Raw genomic sequence first — 21,409 nt, 5'->3', positions numbered from 1 at the left:
CTGTTACTGTATTTCACATTACCTCATAATAAAAATGTGGGCGTGACGGGACGCTTGGCACATATATAACATGAAAATAGACTATTGAAAGAATTGTTATTTAAACTAACAGTCGTCCTCGACTTCACCGGCGGTTTAAGCTTTGGTCCTTATTTGACGGTATTAGGCATAAAAAGTATACGCTACTCCAGGAGTTCAACGTTGTTAAACTTCATCAAAATCGGTTCAGTACAGTTACTTTCGCATTTATAATATTTGTATACATAAAACGTCATTTTGTTTGAAAAAAAAAGATTTTGTTTGATTTTGAAGAGAAAAAAGAACAAACATTTTTTTTTGTCTAAGAAGAAGAAGCTAAAACAAAAAGTGTATGGCGTATATTAGATGTTTAACATTAACAATGAATTCAAATTAAAAATATCTTCTTCAAAAGAAACAGTGTCAAAAATAAAAATATTTTATGTACAAATACGATATCTCCTTACCTGCTTACCTGTACAATGTTAATTACATTGAATGAAACTTGATACAAATAATATTAAATATCAATGGAAATAACAAAAGTTTTAACATTTCTGAGTTGTTTCTAATATAAAGAATAACATAATACAATTTACACTATTATTCCAATTATGATATATGAAATAATTAATTGATATATCAATTAACAAAAACCTTAATAGTTCGAATATGATTTGAATACTCTTTTTTATTGATTTTTAAAGCAAGCTCCTTTGAATTTCTTACAGTTGCAGCCCTGGATTGTTATTGATTGTATAATATTTATAAATGTGTGTAAAGGCGTGAGTTCCTTGAAGCTTTAAGTTTACATCAGTGTGCGTAGCATCGAAACGTCACAATCACATCAAAGCAACACAATTTTACTTGCAAGTGTCATGAGAAACAAAATATAGATTACTTATTGATAAATTGAGCATTCAAGATGGCGACTCCATCTAACGGAAGCGGCAATTTGGTAGAAGAATTCGAAGAATCCTTTCAGGTAAGTTGAAAAACATAAAATGTTATATACATTTCGCAATAACTTAAAAGCTAATTCTATTTATAACCTCTTCATTTGTATATGTGTGTTATCTGTCAAAATAGTACAACAATACCAACATCACAAATCTAACTATCTATATGGTGTTGCCGTATACGCAAACTTGAAGCTTCATAAGCTAAACTAGTCATTGATGTTGAAAATGCTAAGAACTTTTGTGAGTACGTGACCCGAATTCGCTTATGCGGCTTCGATCGCCGCTAGAGATTTTTGTTGCAAACGCATCTCATTCAAGTCGGCCATTTTACTGATAATGTTTTCTCATTATTAAGAAAAGTTAATCGCGTTTATTTTCGATTGAATCAATAATATACCTCGTGCAAGTGCAATAAATAACACGAGATACAACTTTATAAATATGGTGGTGTGGACGAACGTGTGAAATTGTGGTTTTCAATGACGAAACATTGTTGATTTGGATTTTTGATCGTAAAATACTACGATAATGTCGGTGACCGGGGATGATGTTTGTACATCGAGTGGTGGAGTATCTATACAAGTGTTTCGTCCAACATGGGATGAATTCAAAGACTTCAACAAATACGTGCAGTATATGGAGTCGAAAGGAGCCCACAAGGCAGGACTCGCTAAGGTGATTCCTCCTCCCGAGTGGGTTCCACGGAAGAAGGGCTACGACTTGGACGAGCTGAACGTAACCATACCTTCTCCTATTTGTCAAGTCGTCACTGGGAAGCAGGGTTTATTTCAACAGATCAATATTCAAAAGAAATCTATGACAGTGAAACAGTTCGCCGTGTTAGCGAACTCAGCTAAGTATTGTACTCCTAAACACACAAACTACGATGACTTGGAAAGGAAATACTGGAAGAACGTCACGTACGTTGCACCAATATACGGCGCTGATGTCAATGGCAGCATAACAGATCCAGACGTTAAGGAATGGAATATCAATCACCTCGGGACAATCCTAGACTTTGTAAACTCTGATTATGGTATAGAAATCGATGGTGTTAACACAGCTTACCTGTACTTTGGTATGTGGAAGACAACCTTTGCTTGGCACACCGAAGACATGGATCTGTATTCAATAAATTACCTTCACTTCGGCGAGCCCAAGACCTGGTATGCTATCCCACCAGAACATGGTAAAAGATTTGAGCGAATTGCATCTGGCTTCTTCCCTACATCCGCTAAAACATGCCAAGCATTCCTGAGACACAAAATGACATTGATATCACCACAAATATTGAAACAGTATTCGGTACCAGTAAATAAAATTACTCAAGAATCCGGCGAAATAATGATAACATTCCCGTATGGGTACCATGCAGGTTTTAATCATGGTTTTAATTGTGCTGAATCGACAAACTTTGCAGCACCGAGATGGGTTGAATACGGTAAACGAGCTTTGCAATGTACATGCAGTAATGATATGGTGAAGATATCCATGGACACATTTGTTAAACGGTTCCAACCTGACCGTTATGAGTTGTGGTTAAAAGGTCAAGATATAGGCTGCCACCCAGAACAGCCGGAAAAAATGGTCCCCGCACCCCATCCCTCTGGCCAAGATATATTATGTAACAAAAACAACACAGAGCTTCCTGAATCGTTTATAGAAGCAGAAGTTGAAGGTTTAAAGAAGAAGAAGCGTCATCCTTTACATTTGAAAAGAGCAATGGCTAGCAAGAGCATATCTGAAGGAGCAATTGCTGTGTCTATTCTAGGTCATGATGTAATGGATGATGATGAAATGACAATGGCAGAAGGTGACTTAGATATGATGACATCAATGAAACGTCCTATGATGCCCATGGATCCAGACGACACGCAGCTCGATGCTCTTGAAGATATATGGTTAAAAGGTGATGAAATGGACCCGTCTGAAGCCCAACTTCCCGATATTGGTTACATTGATTCCGACAGAGATTCAGATTATGTCGCACCAGCCACTAAGAGGAATACTAAAATAAGGAAAAAACGAAAAGAAAGCATTAAAAAGGAACCAAGGGAGAAGGTTATAAAAGAAGAAGGTGATACTAGTCAAGAACAGGAGAAAGTAGCGTCGCAGCCCAAAAAGCAACGTAGAAAAATGAAGTCTAAGAAACTATCTGATGAACAGTTAGAAGACATGGCAGCTGTGATCTCTAGCTGGGAGTCACCCCCTCATGACGTCGACGATAGTATTAAAATTGAAACAGAACCTGTTCCATCACCCAAGACTGATCCTTTACACGAAATCCCTGCATCACAATCGATCACATTAGATAATTCAGTAGAGTTAAAGAAAGAACCTAAAAAACGCAAATCCAATACAAAAACAGATGCCGAGAAGAAAGAGAAACCTAAAAAAGAGAGGGTTAAGAAGGAACCAGTTAAACGTGAACCCAAAGTCAAGAAAGAAAAGACAGAAGGCGACCAGAAAGTTAAGAAACCTCGTAAACCTAGAACACCAAAGAAAGATACGAACTTTGCATATAGTTCACCATTAGAACCCGTTATTGATGATCAGTCCAAATTATATTCCCAACTATGTCAGCCGAAACCCTCCACAGCAACTACATCCACCCAACCTTCAACTACAACACAGAAACCACTTCAGACTAATCCAAAAACACCACTGAAATCATATCCAACTTTCCGCCTAGACTCTAGTCCCCGAGTACCTGCAGTAATTCCGCCTATAAATAAAAACCCAAGTGCATTTCAAGGAGAGTTCCACAAGTTTATGAAAACTAAGCAAAACACAGTCATTGAGACGTCAGAATCATACTCTCGCAAGAAGTCAACTCCTAAGAAAGTTATAGTGGAAAGTGTCGAGCTGAAATCTTTCCCGAGTACACCGGAGAAAACTCAAGATATACCATTGCCAGTAGGTCAATATAATGACAGCATTTTCTTAGACGCACCAATTGATTATAGAACATTTGCACCTCCAAATGGTACAGAAAGATTACAAGAAGCGATGACTCAACCTAGTTACAGGCAGGAGAGGAACCAGTGGAGGCCAGAGTACTACCCTAATCCCCAAATACCGACAGTACAACCAATGTACGGACAGATGAGTTCAAATCAATATTTTAGAAGTCCATACCAATCACCGTGGTACGGCTATCAGAAGTGAAGGCAGTATTTGTTAATTAGTATTACTTAATCGTTCAGAGCACTCGCTACGTCGGTGATATGTAAAAATGATTTTCCAATGCTAAATTTTATTAAGAGACAATTGTATAAATTAAAATATAATTTTAAGGTATGATCCGATTACTAATTTGTGTGTGAGTGGTAGAGACTTAAAACTCTTATGTACAGATGATAAATAAACTTCATTGAAAATTTAGTTTGAATTTTTCAATTGAAATAAAACCTCTGGATATTTTTTTAAATTTCGAATTAACATTAATGTGAGAAAATGTATAAATTACTTTTTTTTTTTTAGTGAAATGATTATAGTACAAATATTTTGAAATAGGTTCTTTTCAAAATGACATTAAAAAAAAAGGTTTTTTTTTAAATTATAATTAAATTCAAACATTGACTTTAATGTTGTTATGTATATGTTTGTGATAAACAGTTCTGCCTAAGTTGCAACTAAGTTTTTATTTTAAGTAATGTAATGATTTTGTAAATTTATGATAATTTATATATTTTTTAGATTTTATAGATTCTTGTCTACTTATTAATTAAAGAGACTGAATATTATAAACGACCTGGTAACTTATCAAGAACATTTTTTCTTACTATTGTCCATAGAATAACTTACTGTCGGTTTATAAAAAAATAAAAACAAAACTTTCGTATCCATTGGCCAGTAGCTCTGTGTTAAACGTATCTTAATAGTCGTGTATTAATAGGCATTTATAATTCAACTTTAATAATAAAATATTCAAAATATATCTTTTCTACATTGCCAGTATAGTATACTGACAAAAAGTTTTTATGTACAGAAACATAAATCATAAAGTATTACAATTTGGAATCAAACCTTATGTGGGTGTTACCAATAAAATGTTCCTCACAACATAAAAATGCTCTGATCTTTGTTGATAATACTAATGACCGGCCATAACTGGTTCTCATCTGTAGACCATTTTATTATATCTATCTTAACTTTTTTTTTATTGTGTGTTAAAGGAATACGATCACAAGTCCTAGTCTGGGTTAATGTTTCCCGATTCACTTATTTTGTGTTCGAGTTTATAACTTTGATTAAACAGTTGATCTTCGGTAACATTCATTGCGGTCAAATAGATTTTTTTTTTGAACATGTTGTGACTTGTTTGCGCTATAGTAATCATGTACTTTGCTGGATTACAAGGTACACTCAAAAGTTTCGGACTACCAAGTACTAGCAGTCATTGCATTCTATAGTTCGACTAATTCGATCACCTGACATCGCCTTGCAAATAGCCCGTTACCGCGGGTCAGTTATATTTTTTTTTTAATATATAATTATTAATATTTTGGATTTAATAAAAAATATTTATAGATAGCGATGACGTGTCGTTAATCATAATACTTGTATTGTAATCATTATTCGAGATTATCTTGCCCTGGATTAAAAAAAAAATGGCGTGTTTTACAATCGAGTTGTTTAATCTGCGTTCTAGCGTGTTGTATATCAGTCGAAAGTAAAATATAATTGTTGGTAAAATTTTAAAAATCCATAACAGATATAATAATTGTTTGTATTTTTCATGTCAATTATGTTATTTCTCTAGTCAATATAATTAAAAAAAAAAAACTGGCAGACATATTTGTTTTTTAACCTACGAAAAAAACGTCTTTTTTATTTTGTATGTGCTGTTTGAGAACTTAGTAGACAAGAAATTTAATGATCTAGGACTCTAGGTAGAGAAAAGTAGCTCCTAATTGAATTGAAAATGTATATTTTAGGTTTTTTTTTTAAATTTAGTTTTGATACCCACCTTTCCTTAACTAATATTTAAATAATTTGCAAATAAGTTATTATTGTTTAATCGAAGTGGTTTAATTTATTATAATCGGGTCATACTTAATTTATAAAATATTATAAATAATTATATTGTTAGTTCTAATGATAGAAATGAAAGTTTGTTAAAATAAGTAATAAATCTATTTGAAATTTACGTTTGTTTCTTTTTTTTTTTAAATCTGTGTATCTTGAAATATATAGTCATTAAAGTTTATGGTTATTAAAGAAAAAGATTCTTCTGGGTTGGACATCTGTGTAAGTTCAAATCAAATCAAATCAAAACTCTTTATTGTAAACCAGTAAATAAATCACATAGACACGGTTAGGAAAGATGCACAAGAGGCGGCCTTATCGCTAACACAGCGATCTCTTGCAGGCAGCCTTAAGGTAGACGAAAACAGATATAGAAAGAGGTAGAGGTGTACAAAGCAGATATGAACATAATAAATAAATACAGTGTAATATTAATATCTTTAATAAATAAAATAAAATAAGAATTTATGATTAATAGATCTCTATCTATAATATGACACTATTACACGTAACTATTATTTCCACGTTAATTTTATTTCCAAAACTCCGATAATACACCTTGGAAATGAAACGATCGCCTCCTGGCTATTTCATTTCATTTAAATTGTTTATATAATATAAGAGACAAAAATTTTTTCTCAGGGTATTTTCTTTTCCGAACCGGTGGTACTGTTTCAATTGACCGTCAATAAGAAAGTGTAATACTTCTATATTGAATAAAGCAATTTGAGTTTGATAACAGTTTCGTCGACGTTGAAAACGCTTCCTCTTTCTCAAATCCACAGTGAATATCACATTAATCAAGCTATCGGCCAATGGTATTGCGTCAATTTGCTTTCAAATGTTGTTTATTTGGCTTTTCTCCTGTTATGGTCGGAATAGAGTATAAATACATATGTGTAGGGCATCACACATGACATGAACATTAATGATGCCCTCTTAAGAATACAATTCGTTAGTAATTTGTTATGCATCTCAATTTTTATTATATTTACATTAGTTAAAAGCTCTTCACATTTCTGTTTTGATTTTATATATCATAGGCAGCATGTTAAAGAAAGCCTCTAGTGAACATAGGCTGAACCCAACTTTGAATAAGCTGTGGATTTTGATCTCCAGTTATTCGGTTTTACAGATGTCCATGTATAGGAATATATGTGATTTTATATACTAATTTAACACTGTGAAAACTTTACTAGGAAAAAAGACAGATCTAAGAAATGTCGGTATTTGTAACAGGCATGCTTGAACGTGCTGACAAAACAAGAGGCGTCCCCGTGCGTCGAGAAGGAAGAGGTCAAGGTTGAGGTGGAAAGGTTCATCGACCTCGCGAGGCAGATGGAGGCCTTCTTCCTACAAAAAAGGTAATATTTTTATAGAGAATACTGGCGACCCGCCCCGGCTTCACGGGTGCAATACTGATACTAAACATACTACAGAATTTGTTTGCTTACGACATCTCATTATAAACTTCTACAATTATACGTTTTGGCATGTGTACCGTATATACATTCATGTCCACGTAGTAGAAAAATTACAAACAGACGACGACGTCCGCGTGGCGTGGGAAATTTGCAAAACGCAACGCAACATACACCCGATCATACCAGTATAAGCTGACCCCCAATTCATATCGACAACAATATCAGAAAGAGCTCAACTTAAGTTGGGCGCTTATATTTCCAAAACTTTGTATTATTTGCGTATAAAAAGTAGCCTAAGTTACGCCTTAGTACATTACCTACCCGCCAATGAAAGTCCTGTTCAAATCGGCCCAACCGTTCCAGAGATTAACCGGAACAAACAGACAGACAGACAAAAATTCTAAAAATATGTGTTTTGGTATGTGTACCGTATATAAAGACAAATGCATGTAGCAGAAAGCGGTTATTTTAATATTACAAACAGACACTCCGATTTTATTTATTTGTATGTATTAATAAAAACTATTAACGATCACAGATGTGTATGTTCTATGTTGATGGTTTTAGATTCCTGTTGTCAGCCATGAAACCGGAACTCCTCGTAAAGGAGGACAACAATGAGCTTAAATGCGAGTTACAGAGGAAAGAAGAATTACTGAGGAGGCATTACGACAAGATCAGTCAGTGGCAGAACCTCCTGGCAGATTTGCAGGTACATATATGTATGACTTCGACAGATTACAATATAGCGAAAAATAATGCGTTCAAATGCAATCAATTTTCACAGTTCACTATATTTCGACAGTTCACAATCTGCCTCGTCAGATTGTGATTTAACGAATTTTGTAATCTTACGGTGACATATATAAAATGAATAAATGTACGGTCTATAAATTTGTAACCGCTAGGCTCAGGCCTCCTCTCCATTTGAAAAGGTTTGGAGCATATTCCATCACAATGCACAAGCACATGAATATTCAGCGGTGCTTAGCTGGGTTTGAACCCGCAATCATCCGTTAAGTTTTTTCATTTATTTATACTTTATTGCACCAAGTTAATGTTTTATTAAACCTAAGGATTAGGCGATATATAAGATATATAAGCGATCTCTTCCAGGGAACCTTTGGGCAGAGCAGAGATTGTAAAATTTTGTTACCAGTCCTTGCCTCAGTGGTCAGTGGTTGATGACTTCGGGTTCAAACCCAGGCCAGCACAACTGTATATATGTGCTTAATTGTGTTTATAATTCGTCTCGTGCTCGGCGGTGAAGGAAAACATCGTGAGGAAATCTGCATGTGATAAATTTCATAGAAATTCTGCCACATGTGTATTCCACCACCCCGCATTGGAACAGCGTGGTGTAATATGTTCCAAACCTTCTCCTCAAAGGGAGAGGAGGCCTTTAGCCCAGCAGTGGGAATTTACAGGCTGTTGTTGTATGTTGTAATGTTGTATTAAACCTAAGGATTAACATTTAAAGTTGTATCAATGCAACAGGCATCCTTATCGCTACAGCGGTCTCTTCCAAACCTTTGGACAGAGCAGAGGTTGTAAAATTTTGTAACCATTTCTCGCCTCGAGATGCACGCGTTTTAACCACTGGGCCATCGCGACTCGGCTGAACTGTCATAACCTGTTACTTTACTTACTGTTACTTTATTTTTATTTTATATAAATATTCCCGCGTTCAGGGTCACACGCAGTACAATAAGTGTCAGCAGCAAACGCCGCAGCCGGCCTTGCAGCAGGCAGCGTCGCCGATGCAGCAGCCGTGCAGCGTGCAGCAAAGCGTTCAGGTAAATAATGAAGGATACCTACCTACCTCCAGAAACACACATACATAGGCAATTAAATTAAGATTAAGAAGAAGGAAATAGAAGAAATTTTGTCGATCTAGAACTTATATATTTATTTATTGTTTGCAAAAATATTGATGTAGATAAAGTAATATACTTAACACTAGAAACATTGTTACTATTTACTAGCTGTGCACGTGGACTTGTACGCGTTTGAATTTAACAAAAAAGATATTATTGTAGCCTAAGTCACTCCCTATTATATCAGTTATCTGTCAGTGAAAGTCCCGTCAAAATCGGTTCAGCCGTTCCAGAGATTAGTCGGAACAAACAGACAGACAGAAAAAAATTGTAAAAAATATTATTTTGGTATGTGTACCGTGTATACATACATATGCATTGCGTAAAATATATATTTTAGGCTATTTTAATATTACAAACAGACACTCCAATTTTGTTATATTCATAGATAATTTTGATTTGTTTTTTTTTTAACTTATATAATTGTGAATACAGCAAAAGATATTTCAAAAATAAATTAGGTATATACGCTATTTGACCTCGGATGGTTGACTTTAGGCTCAGCAAATGGCAGCAGCGGCAGCAGCACAGCAGGCGGCGTTACAGCAACAGGCGTTGCAGCAACAACAGGTACCGCGGCCCCCGCACCCGCCCGCATACCCCGCCACCGTGCAGCGGCGGTAGCGCGGGTCCTACCTCAAGGCCATCACTGGGCTCTTGTTATTTTTAATCTGTTAATACTTGAAAGTGCTAAATAGCTTATGATAAAATATTACTTTCATCCTAACAAATCCAGTAATAGATCAAGTTTGTCGTTTAAGAGGATTTACCACGGAGGTTAGGTTGTATAAAACAATACACAATATTTAATTTTGCTTCAGGTAGTTCGCTAAGAAGTTTGATTAGTTTAATGATTAATTTAATTTTAAGATTTTTCACGGATAAAGATGCTTTTGATTTGTGTTTGGCCATCTCAATTCTCAACTGAACAAGTTATATCGTTATACAAATATATATATATATATAGTTGTTTGAGATTAATTTAATTTGGAATAGACAATAAATTTGGAATCATGTCATCTGGGGTTATTCTACTCACAAATTGATACTTTATCGAAGTTGGCTCGGAATATACTCAAACATGAATGTTTATTAATTAGTAGTATTATTATTGTATGCCTCAAATTAATTTAGGAATTACTGATATTCTTAATTACCCCTCCTTTTAAGCTTATCTTATTATATAATACTTGTTGTCGCCCGCGGCTTTCCGCGCTTTTTAGAGGGTTGGTTTTCATGTGTCAGGCAAGCAAGTAGCCTATGTTCTTACTTGGAGTTGCGCTAATGACGCTTCAGTGGTTTATTTTTCAACTGTTATTATCTTATTTGTAGAATCGTTCATTCTTTATTTATATTGCTAATGGCCGCGATTAACTCTTATCTGAGACGCATTATTTTAACGCACGCTTACGGCATAGTTGTTAGTTGCTGTAAAAGGTGCTCAGTTGAAAATGTCAGAAGGAGATTTACTATTGAAGTTATCCCTTTAATAACCCACGAATTCATGTAACACTTGACTCTCAAGACTAGTTTTCTTTATTTAATTTGGACCAAAGGACAATATGTCCTCCTAAACTGCATTTTCCAAATCGATTCACATATTACGGATTTCTGGGTTACATTCAATAAATACGACCAAATTGATAATTCCTTTTTAAAGTCAGCTGATAGCTAACATTTGTCTAGTAACGGTGCCTCTACAATAAACTTATAATAGTTTGTTGATGTTATTACTAATATAGCGATATGGTTACTTAGTAAGTACTTGTAGGTGTTATATCAGATTAGAAAATATTATTAAGAAGTTAGGGTCCAGTATTAAAACAATCGAATCTTAATCGATGGCGGTTTTAAAAATGGCGCAAGTAACATTGATATTTCATGTCTTTATTGACTTTTTAAATTAATCTCGTGATCTAAAGGCAAATATCGTGAGGATCATGCTTGTCTCAGGTGAAAATCTTACAAGCGTATGTAAGCATGGTTGAATAACTTCCATCTTCCTTAATTTTTAATGAGGCATCGTCTCATTTATGTTATGTATTACGTAATTAAACATATATTAATTATGTTGTATATTTTGAAAACAGTAATAATCGGTAAGTTGATTGTAACCTATTCCAAACATAACGGGAAAAAAGCTAAATAAACATCTGACGGCGAACTGTCGCGACACCATCGGCCGAGAGCTGGTTGCTCTCTGACACTCGCTGTGGATTTGCGACACTATGACGTTTCGAACGTCGACGAAACTGTTATCGGAATTTGGAAGTGAAATTACAACGTGTGTAAGTAGTTGAGTGTAACAGTGTCGTGTTATACATAGAGATATATCAACCATGAGCTCTCAGTGCGCGATACAGCTGAGTTATTAGCGAATATGTACATCTGAGGTTTGTTTATCTTTATTCCTGCTTTGATTGGAATTGGTTAAAGATGCTTCTAAGCCGAAAGTTTAATACATTCTAGGAGGTTTATATTGGCCAAATTTCGCTTCGAATTATTAGTTTGTTTCCGATAGTTGTCATTATAAGTTTTTTTTTTAATTTCACTGTAATATTTCGAAGCACTTAATTTTTTGTTTTGTATTATTTTTAATTTCGAATACACATTTTTTTTATTTGTAATTGAGTTTTATTTATTTTTTCCTGCACCTTTTTGGTTTTTTAGAAAGCTTATTTTATCTGCACCATTTTAGTTTTCACGAGCGGTAAGTTTTTTATTTTATTTTTTTTATTTTGTTCAGATTTAATTTTTTAGTTTGCTTTTTCATATATAATAATAAATATTACTTTAAATATATATGCAGTTAATTTATTTCATAGTTAATATAAAATCCGAATATTTTTATAATTATGAATGATGTATGAAAAAATATTTTTTTTTTTAAAAGATGCAAAACATGTTCATGGCCGGTGGTCGAGGAGGTTATGCCGGCGCCACCCTGCAGGGACCATTGGCTTATTTGGAGAAGACTGCTACTAACATAGGTGCGTTAGGATTACCATATTAAATATAAAGAATATTACTACATAACAGATAGAGGCTTCCATTAATTAAGTAAAAGTAAATTAACAGCCTGTAAATTTCCCACTGCTGAGATAAGGCCTCCTCTTCCATGAAGGAGAGGGTTTGAAACATATTCCACCACGCTGTTCCAATGCGGGTTGGTGGAATACACATGTGGCAGAATTTCTATGAAATTTGTCACATGCAGGTTTCCTCACGATGTTTTCCTTCACCGCTGAGCACGAAATGAAACATAAAGACAAATTAAGCACTTGAATCAGCGGTGCTTACCTGGGTTTTAACCCGCAATCATCGGTTAAGATGCACGCGTTCTAACCACTAGGCCACCTTCCTAAATACTTCAATGCAGAGAGCGTCGGTGTTCTGTTGCAGACATGGTGGGTCTGGGCGATGGGCGCAGGTGACGCGGCCGCGGGAGGGGCAGGGGTCGGGGCCGCGGCAGAGGCCGAGGTGAGGGCTCTGCATAACTTATTACAAACAATTCCATATCGCAGGAGAACTAATAAACAATTTTGACGTTTGTTTTATTTGATTGAGATTTAATATAATCAATGGTATTTTGTGTTGTCTGGTGAATTTTAAGATTGCTGTAGGATTTATTAACGGAGAAGAGATTATTATAAGAAATAATAATTACGAAATTAAACTGAAAACAATATTAGTTTGAAATAGGTTCCATGTTGATAAAAAAATATATATTTTGAAGAGTGTCTTAAATATGATACATAAAAATAATCAATTTCGAACAAGATTTTAATTGATTGAGATATCAAATAATCTATAGTATTTTATTTTGTCCGGTAAACATTTAATTTGACGTACCTTTCTGTAGGATTTATGTATCCTACAGAAAGGTACGTCAAATTCAATTTATGTATCCTTCATACAAACAAAATAATATTAGTTGAAATAAGGTTTCATTTCATGATACAGTAAAAAAATATTAAAGAGTGTCTTATATTTATACTGGGACTATGATGCTTGCTTGCTCAATTCTTGTCTATGGTCGCCGCAGGTCGTGGCGCGTCCCCTGAGTATGGCGGCAGCATGACGCCGCCGTAGCGCCCCCTCCCGGCGCCACTCGCGCACTTCACACACACTCGCTGACTCACACTTTCTTTTCTGACTTTAATATATTTATTTAAAATATATTAATACGTGTACATACAAATTATATAATTCGTTTTTATATATGTAAAATAAATTAAGATAGAGTTTTAGTTTAACGTTTTGTAATATAATAAATAATTTATTTTTTGGAAACAAGAAATGTCAACAAATAAATATTTTTGAAGGTTATCATAGATATAGTTTTTTTTTTAATTTTATTATATTATGATTTTAGGTGAACAAATCACTAAAAATAGACAAAAATAGTCTTTTTATTTTTTAATATTTTATTATAGTTAGCCATGAAGCAATTTACATACTGATTAATAGAAAAAATATCGTTTTTTTGGAAAAACAGATACTTAATTTTATCGTATATTAAGTAAATGGCGTCAGTGAGTGTAATCATCCACCGATTTCCATTCCATTTCAGTCATTAAATAGATTTATAAGAAATATGTACATTATAATATTTAAAAAAAAACAAGAGTTTAATTTTATATAAAATATAGGATTATGAAGGTAAGTTTTAAATAAAAATAATCAATCTTATTTTATATGTAATTAGATTAATTCTATTTTTTTGTGTGTCACAATAATTATTTTTATTTTGTATTTTTGTACTATACCAGATATTTAAAAATACAGATATTAACTGTCACATTTAAATTGAAATAAAAAAAAGTTTGACATTTATAAAAAAAAATATACTTGTCAAAGGTTGTAAACCATTTTGTTGAAGCTTATATAAGCTTGTAATCTTTTTAAGTTTATTGAATAACCGAGCTGCCCGTGCAAAAGTATGTAAGCAACACATGTAATGGAATTTTCTCTAACAAATGCAGCTGTATATCATGTTGTCTAATTCAATTTTTATTATATTAACGCCATATTGGAAATCTATTATCCAAATTGTTATTTTCGTCAAAGTTTATGAATTATCTGTGCTCCGCGGTCTTATTCACTTATTGTACATTAAAAAATATGTCTTTAATAACTATTCCCAATGTTTATGGTTAATTTTCTTCCGCCTCCTCGAACGAAAATATTACCTATAAAGGTTAATTGTTTTCTATAAAAATGTTATTACGACTTGTGGAGGCTAAATACTTGACGTTCTTTCCCACTTTCCAAGGCGAATTTTAAAGAAAAAAAAATTAAAATGAAAAACAACCTGCAAAAACAAAAACTACCCAAACAACACTGTTGGGCTAAGGCATCCATCCTCTCCCATTAAGGAGAACGTTTTGGAACATATTCCACCACGCTGTTCCAATGCTGGTGGAATGCACATGTGGCAGAATTTCGATGAAATTAGTCACATGCAGGTGTCCTCACGATGTGTTCCTTCACCGCCGAGCACGAGATGAATTATAAACACAAATTAAGCACACATATATAGTGGTGCTTGCCTGGGTTTGAACGCGAAATCATCGGTTAAGATGCACGCGTTCTAACCACTAGGCCATCTCAGCTCTTGGGCGAACTTTCGTACTCATATATTTAAGCTTATGTTGACTTATGACCTGTCCGAGATCTTGATGATACTGTCAATAAAGATAAATATTTATACAATAATTTAAATGCCATTTGCTATAATGATTTTGTGAAATGGACAAAATAATTATTTTTTGAACGAAATACTTTAACGCAGCTTACATTACAGTGAACTGCAATGAACTAAATTCAAGCGCGTTTGAATTCAACAGAGTTATTTTTGTAGCCTATGTTACTCCTTATTACATCTTATATCTGCCGGTGAAAGTACCGAAATCGGTCTAGTCGTTCCTGATAGTTACTTTCCTTAGCTTACGTTTCTTTATAAAAATATTAGCGATCCGACCCGGCTTCGGCACGGGTGCAATACTGATACTAAATATACTACAGAATTTGTTTATTAACGACATCACATTAGAAACTTCTGAAATTATCAGCGTTTCTTTACTATAATGTCCATGTATTATATACAGAAATCTTTCTCTCGAATCTCTATCTATTCTAAAAACAAGCCGCATCAAAATCCGTTGCGTCATTTCAAAGATCTAAGCATATATATGGACAGACAGCGGTAAGCGATTATGATGTATTCATATGTTGTCAATATTTGTTTCCCATTTGCTTAATTTGTACCGTTCTTTGAATTAATATAGTTTAATCTATGTAACCGAATACTTTATAAATGTTTATGTATAATCTGGGAAAGTATATTTTTTTAAATTCAATATATCGTATTATAATCGTATTATCTATTATACGGTATTTAAGTAGACCCCAAATCGATATAACCATTTAATATAAGTCATAATCATTAATTATAATTAGTCAAGTGTGTTTTAGACAATTTTTAGCGAAAATATATTGAATCATATTATAATAAAAAAAAATGTTTTATTTCTAATATTCCTTCAGTTTTGTGAATGTCGAAGAAGTTTATTGGTGGTAGGACTTTGTGCAAGCCCGTCTGGGTAGGCACTACCCACTCATCAGATATTCTACCGCCAAATAACAGTACTCAGTATTGTTGTGTTCCGGTTTGAAGGGTGAGTGAGCCAGTATAACTACAGGCACAAGGGACGTAACATCTTAGTTCCCAAGGTTGGTGGCGCATTGACGATGTAAGGAATAGTTAATATTTCTTACAGCGTCATTGTCTATGGTGACCACTTACCATAAGGTGGCCCATATGCTCGTCCGCCAACCTATACCATAAAAAAAAGTGTAATCATCTTTCACTGGCGATTTTTGGCACCTTCAAGAAAAGAGCGTACTCCTAAAAGGCCGGCAACGCATCTACAAGCCCCCTGCCAGGCGGTGGTAATCAATTTCCATCAGAGCTTCTGCTCATTCGCCAAACATCTATATTTTTAACTATTTTTTTTTAATAAAATCTAATCAAAATAAATTTAATTAATCGTCATTTAACAACTATATTTAGTGAAGCTACCACCGGTTCCGAAAGTAGATTCTACCGAGAAGAACCGGCAAGAAACTCAGTAGCGGTAGTTACTCTTTTTCAATACTTAAAAATACAGCCATGTTAGTTAAGTACGATTATATGTGTATTTAATATATCCAGGCTGGAAATCTACAAGTATTAATACGACGCTTTTTTATCGTCTGTATAATCTTGTATTGAATAATATTCTATAAATGACACGAGGGGAATAAAACACGTTATGCTAATATAATTTATTGTTATCCATAAATAAAACACAGAATACACTATTACTCTTAAAATTAATATTCGATTCCGCAATATATGTGACATTATTTCAACATTTATACAACCGACTTAAATGCTACCACATATTCACGTAGAATGGATTGGCTTTAAGGGAAAATTCAATGTAAACAATAGTTAGATTCTTGCCGGTTCTTTATATAATCTGTGTATGTCTAATACTTTGACCATCATCAATGACAGATTCAATGTTTTTTTAAATTTAACATATTTGGATTTAATTTCAGAAACGTCTTGTCAACGACGCCATTTTGTTTTTTGTTTCCCGCCAATAAAACAACAAATATTAATAAAATTAACTTCTTAATTAAAGCTAAAATGTTAATTACACATACATACATTCGAATACATAATATATTTATATAAATGAAATAACCAATCCATTCTACATTAACACATAAATCAAAACAACACAACGATTCACATTGAATATTATTACAGCTGTAATTAATGACAATTAATTAAATTATTAATATTTTTAAGCACGGACTCGTGAGCACTTACTGCCTTCAAGTACTACGTAAGAAACCGTAAGTATGTATGGTATGGTAAGGATTTGATTTCTCACATAGAACATCAATGATAACTCTTAAACCTCTCCTTTTTAACAAATACTATTGCCATTTTATGTCTTGTAAGGTACATACAGGTACAGTACGACACAACTTAGATGTAGCATCGGCAAATTCAATAAAACCGATCACTGCTGATTCACACAACCAATAGAAATAGCCCCCTATCGCGCCATTCGACGCTATTCGTCGCTATAGATTCTCGCGTCAATTCAACCCGAGAAAGCGAGTGCATGTAAGTCGACGTGTCAAATTGACGAATATGATCATATGATATTACAAGTTATTACGTTTGTGTAAAGATCATATTCACATAAGAAATAAATATTCGGATGTGATCGGTTTTATGAAATTTGCTGATGCTACATCCAAGTTGTGTCGTACTATACATTTATTAGTAATCTTCACTTCTAAAGAGTATACAATTATGCTCACGTAGTACTTGAACGTATAATCTGCTTCCTTTGTCATAAAACGCAAATAATTTAAATAAAAAAAAAAAAACAGATCTACAGATATCACTTTATACATCCTTATTAAAAATATATAGAGTTGCAATTAAAAAATATTAATCGATTGAAAAACAACAATATTATTGTCTTGAATTCATTTAATTGATTTAGGCCTTAAGTCGTAGAGCCTTTAAACTTTAACGCCGCAGATTTTTTCATTCAAATAAAAAAAGAAAACTATTCAATTAATTAAAAAGTAATAAATACTACATGATAGCGATTATTTGACATTTCTTAATTCGTAATTACATTTTCCATGTTATAACAACACACAATTAAACTATTTTCAATCTTCCTAATATAAAAATAATATATTATATCGAATCGGGTAAAAATGCATTGAAATATTTTATAGTTAGTTTTTTTAAAAACCAAAATCTTAAGTCGTATTAGATAAATTAAAAAAAAAATTAAGTAAACTTGCCATGATTAAAAATCAGACTAAAATAGGAACGTTGCTAATATCTAAGTTGCACCAATTAAGTAACTTGTTATGTCAAAAAAAAAAAACATAATATTTGGCTGAATGTCACAAATTAAAAAAAAAAAAAAACAGAATACCGTGAATTTAAATCACTGGGACACTGAGTATTCTATCTTTGGGTAGTTGACTGTTCGACGGTATTTCGACCACGTGATCATCGCTTTGCATAGTGATACAGGATTTTGAACATTATTGCATTGAAAATAGAGCTCGGTTTTAACCGCTGCCTGAAGTATGGGGGCGTTCCAGTAATACGTGACCCAATTTAGGGGGAGGGGGTGTCTCGTATAACGTTACGATGCATTGCACGGCCGGGAGGCGATCTTTCTAACAACACTTTACATAACATTGTTTTATTTAAATAAAAACTTAGGGGGGCGGGGGATTGTGTGTCAAAAATCGTAACGCTCTACTTGAACGCACTCTAAGTATCACAATTGCCGATATAATGCTTTGATTACTTATATGTCTAGATAGACTGACGAGAGTTGACAAAAATATGGGCCACCTGTTGGCAAACAATAGGAGCAATATAAAGTAGGATGACGTCACCGACGTAACACGCACACCAATGTAAAAAAGTATTAATTTTACTTCTTTTGTACTGCGAAACTCTATCTAGATATATAAATAATTTTACATCATAATATGTATCCGGCTCGCAGAGGACCAACACTATAATAATCGTTGCTTAGGGGGCGTTCAAGTATAACGTAATGCAATTTGGGGGGGTGGGGGTGTCTCGACCACGAACCGTTATAGGGATGTCTTTCTTACAACATGTAACGTTACATTGTTAATTTATTTATTAAAAAAATAATGTATCAAAACTCCTAAATTGGCAACCCTTTTCTTTTACGTTTTTTGGGAATCCCTCTATTGTATTAGTCTGGCAATAATTTTTATTTTTTTAAAACATTAACAAAATACGCATGTGTTAGACTAAAAATCTCTTGTTGTATTACTACAGTCAATTAAAACTACACTTTGTGACTTTATGGTAAGAATGGACACTTGAATGTTATGTAAACTTTAGAGTAGGGGTGGTAAGGTATAGGAAAGCGTTACGTGGCGTTACAAGAGGAGGAAGGGGAGGGGGGGGGCAACAATCTTCATTATTGAGTTAACGTAATACTTGAACGCTCCCTTACACGCGTTGTCGCGTTACACCCAAAACAAAAAACATACAAACAGACATACACTTTTAATGACACTAAAAATCAATGTAAATAAAATTTCATTCTTAAATTCATTTTCAAATAAATAAAATCGCAAAACGAACCTATAATAAAAGCGTTATTATCTAACTTATAAAATATTCATTATTTTGGCTTCGAGTAAGGACTACGGTGCGACGCGCGTATTTAAACATTATATCCAAACTATTTTAGTATTTCTGTTATATTAAGTAAAATCAAACAGTAGACGTGTAGAAGTTTCTAGAATGTTTCTCAATTATCTGTGGAAGTTTCTAGAATGTATCTTAGAACTTTTGATTTTAATATACAGAACAAAAATAAAACGCGCGCCGAACGATTTCGCTCTTATAAATAAGTGCTTTCTATATCTAACAAAACAGTGCGTTCCTTTCTAATTCCTTGTTCGTTTCCTTAATCTAGATGCTAGTGATGTAACGATTATCGACAATCGATATCGAACCAAATTGAATATTACATATTATATTAGTTATCGTGGATGTACAAATATTTTTTTTCATATTTTTTATTTGTTATAAAATTTGAATAAAGTCGATATAGTCCCGATTTTATATCGATAGTCGTTACATCACTAAAATAATATTATTATAACATTTAAACTAGAATTAATGACGGAATTTGTTATGATGAAATTTAAACGCCACAGTATAAGGCAATTTATTTTAAGTATTCAACCACTTAAGAAGTTTAGTTATGACTAGGCCCCTTGGGGCTTGTGTGAAAGGGCCCCTGTAGTGCACCAACTGTATTACTCCACTTCTGATACTTAGATTTTAAAAGTGAATATATCAAGTGAACATTAACTTGAGCCCCCTGTTACCAGGGGGCCTTGTATTAAAGGGCCCTAAATCGGGCTCGTTCTATTAACGACAGAGACCCTGCTATTGCTAAGGCCTCCTGTATTAATATAGTTTAAAGATTTCGCTATATTGGTCGGAATATATCAATTTTATTTTCACTATTTCGTAGATACGAGATTTTCTAATTTTTTTTAATATTTCTTTCTAAAAAATTCTCAAAATTTATAAATAATACCATAATGTAAGATTACTGTTAGTGTCGATACTGACGATTATTGCTAATACTGGTACAGTACGACACAACTTAGATGTAGCATCGGCGAATTCAATAAAACCGAGCACTACCGATTCACACAACCAACAGAAACAGCTCCCTATCGCGCCATTCGACGCTATTCGTTGCTACAGATTCTCGCGTCAGAGAAAGCAAGTTCATGTAAATCGACGCGTCAAATTGACGAATATATTAGGTCATATGATATTACAAGTTATTACGTTTGTGTAAAGATCATATTCACATAAGAAATAGATATTTATAATTAGTGATAGCGTACTTAATTCGGATGTGATCAGTTTTACGAATTTTGCCGATGCTATGTTATTTAAATTGTGTCGTACTATATAGATAATTATTTGAAAGGCTTAAAACTGCTGTTTACATTGAGTATAAAAAAATTTGGCGATTTTTTTAAAGTGTTAATTTTTTTTTACATTATTTAAATAAATTACTTCATACAAGGTGAGAAATTAAGTACAATAAATGTATGTATGATTAGGAATGAGGCCGTATTGTATATATTGAGGTACATAGCTTTTTTGGTATATAGGGAGGTATCATTACACGCCTTAGTGGTGGGGGTTTGTGAGACCATCTGGCAGCACTGGGATGAGGTATTTATCGTACATTCTACCGCCAAACAGCGATACGATACTCAGTTTGAAGGGTGAGTGAGCCAGTGTATCAGGCATAAGGGATATAACATCTTAGTTCTCAAAGGTTGGAGCGCTTTGGTTGTGTGAGAAATGTAACTGTGTTGATGGTAAGGTAACCATGACCACAATAAATATCAATAAATGAAAGTTTCAGGGTTAAATTAGCAATTTACGTGGGGGGGGGGGGGAGTTTTGATT

General features: G+C 33.6%; 1 protein-coding gene and 1 long non-coding RNA gene across 2 annotated transcripts; both read left to right on the top strand.

The window, feature by feature from the left end:
• Positions 1-1,210: 1,210 nt before the first annotated feature.
• LOC124541422 (probable lysine-specific demethylase 4B) lies at positions 1,211-10,117 on the top strand. Its single transcript, XM_047119289.1, has 5 exons — positions 1,211-4,064; positions 7,251-7,375; positions 8,003-8,147; positions 9,127-9,231; positions 9,811-10,117. Exons 1-5 carry the CDS (start codon positions 1,509-1,511, stop codon positions 9,934-9,936), a joined length of 3,057 nt encoding a protein of 1,018 aa, XP_046975245.1. The 5' UTR covers positions 1,211-1,508; the 3' UTR covers positions 9,937-10,117.
• A 2,092-nt stretch (positions 10,118-12,209) lies between these two features.
• Positions 12,210-13,511, top strand: LOC124541765. The gene is made up of 3 exons (XR_006967265.1): positions 12,210-12,302; positions 12,715-12,792; positions 13,358-13,511. It is a non-coding gene; the product is annotated as an uncharacterized LOC124541765 (long non-coding RNA).
• Positions 13,512-21,409: the final 7,898 nt, after the last annotated feature.

This window comes from Vanessa cardui, chromosome 28, assembly GCF_905220365.1.
Source record: "Vanessa cardui chromosome 28, ilVanCard2.1, whole genome shotgun sequence".
NCBI classification, from domain to species: Eukaryota; Metazoa; Arthropoda; class Insecta; order Lepidoptera; family Nymphalidae; genus Vanessa; species Vanessa cardui.
The sequence above is the reverse complement of the archived record's forward strand: the minus strand, read 5'-3'. Positions and strand labels throughout refer to the sequence as shown.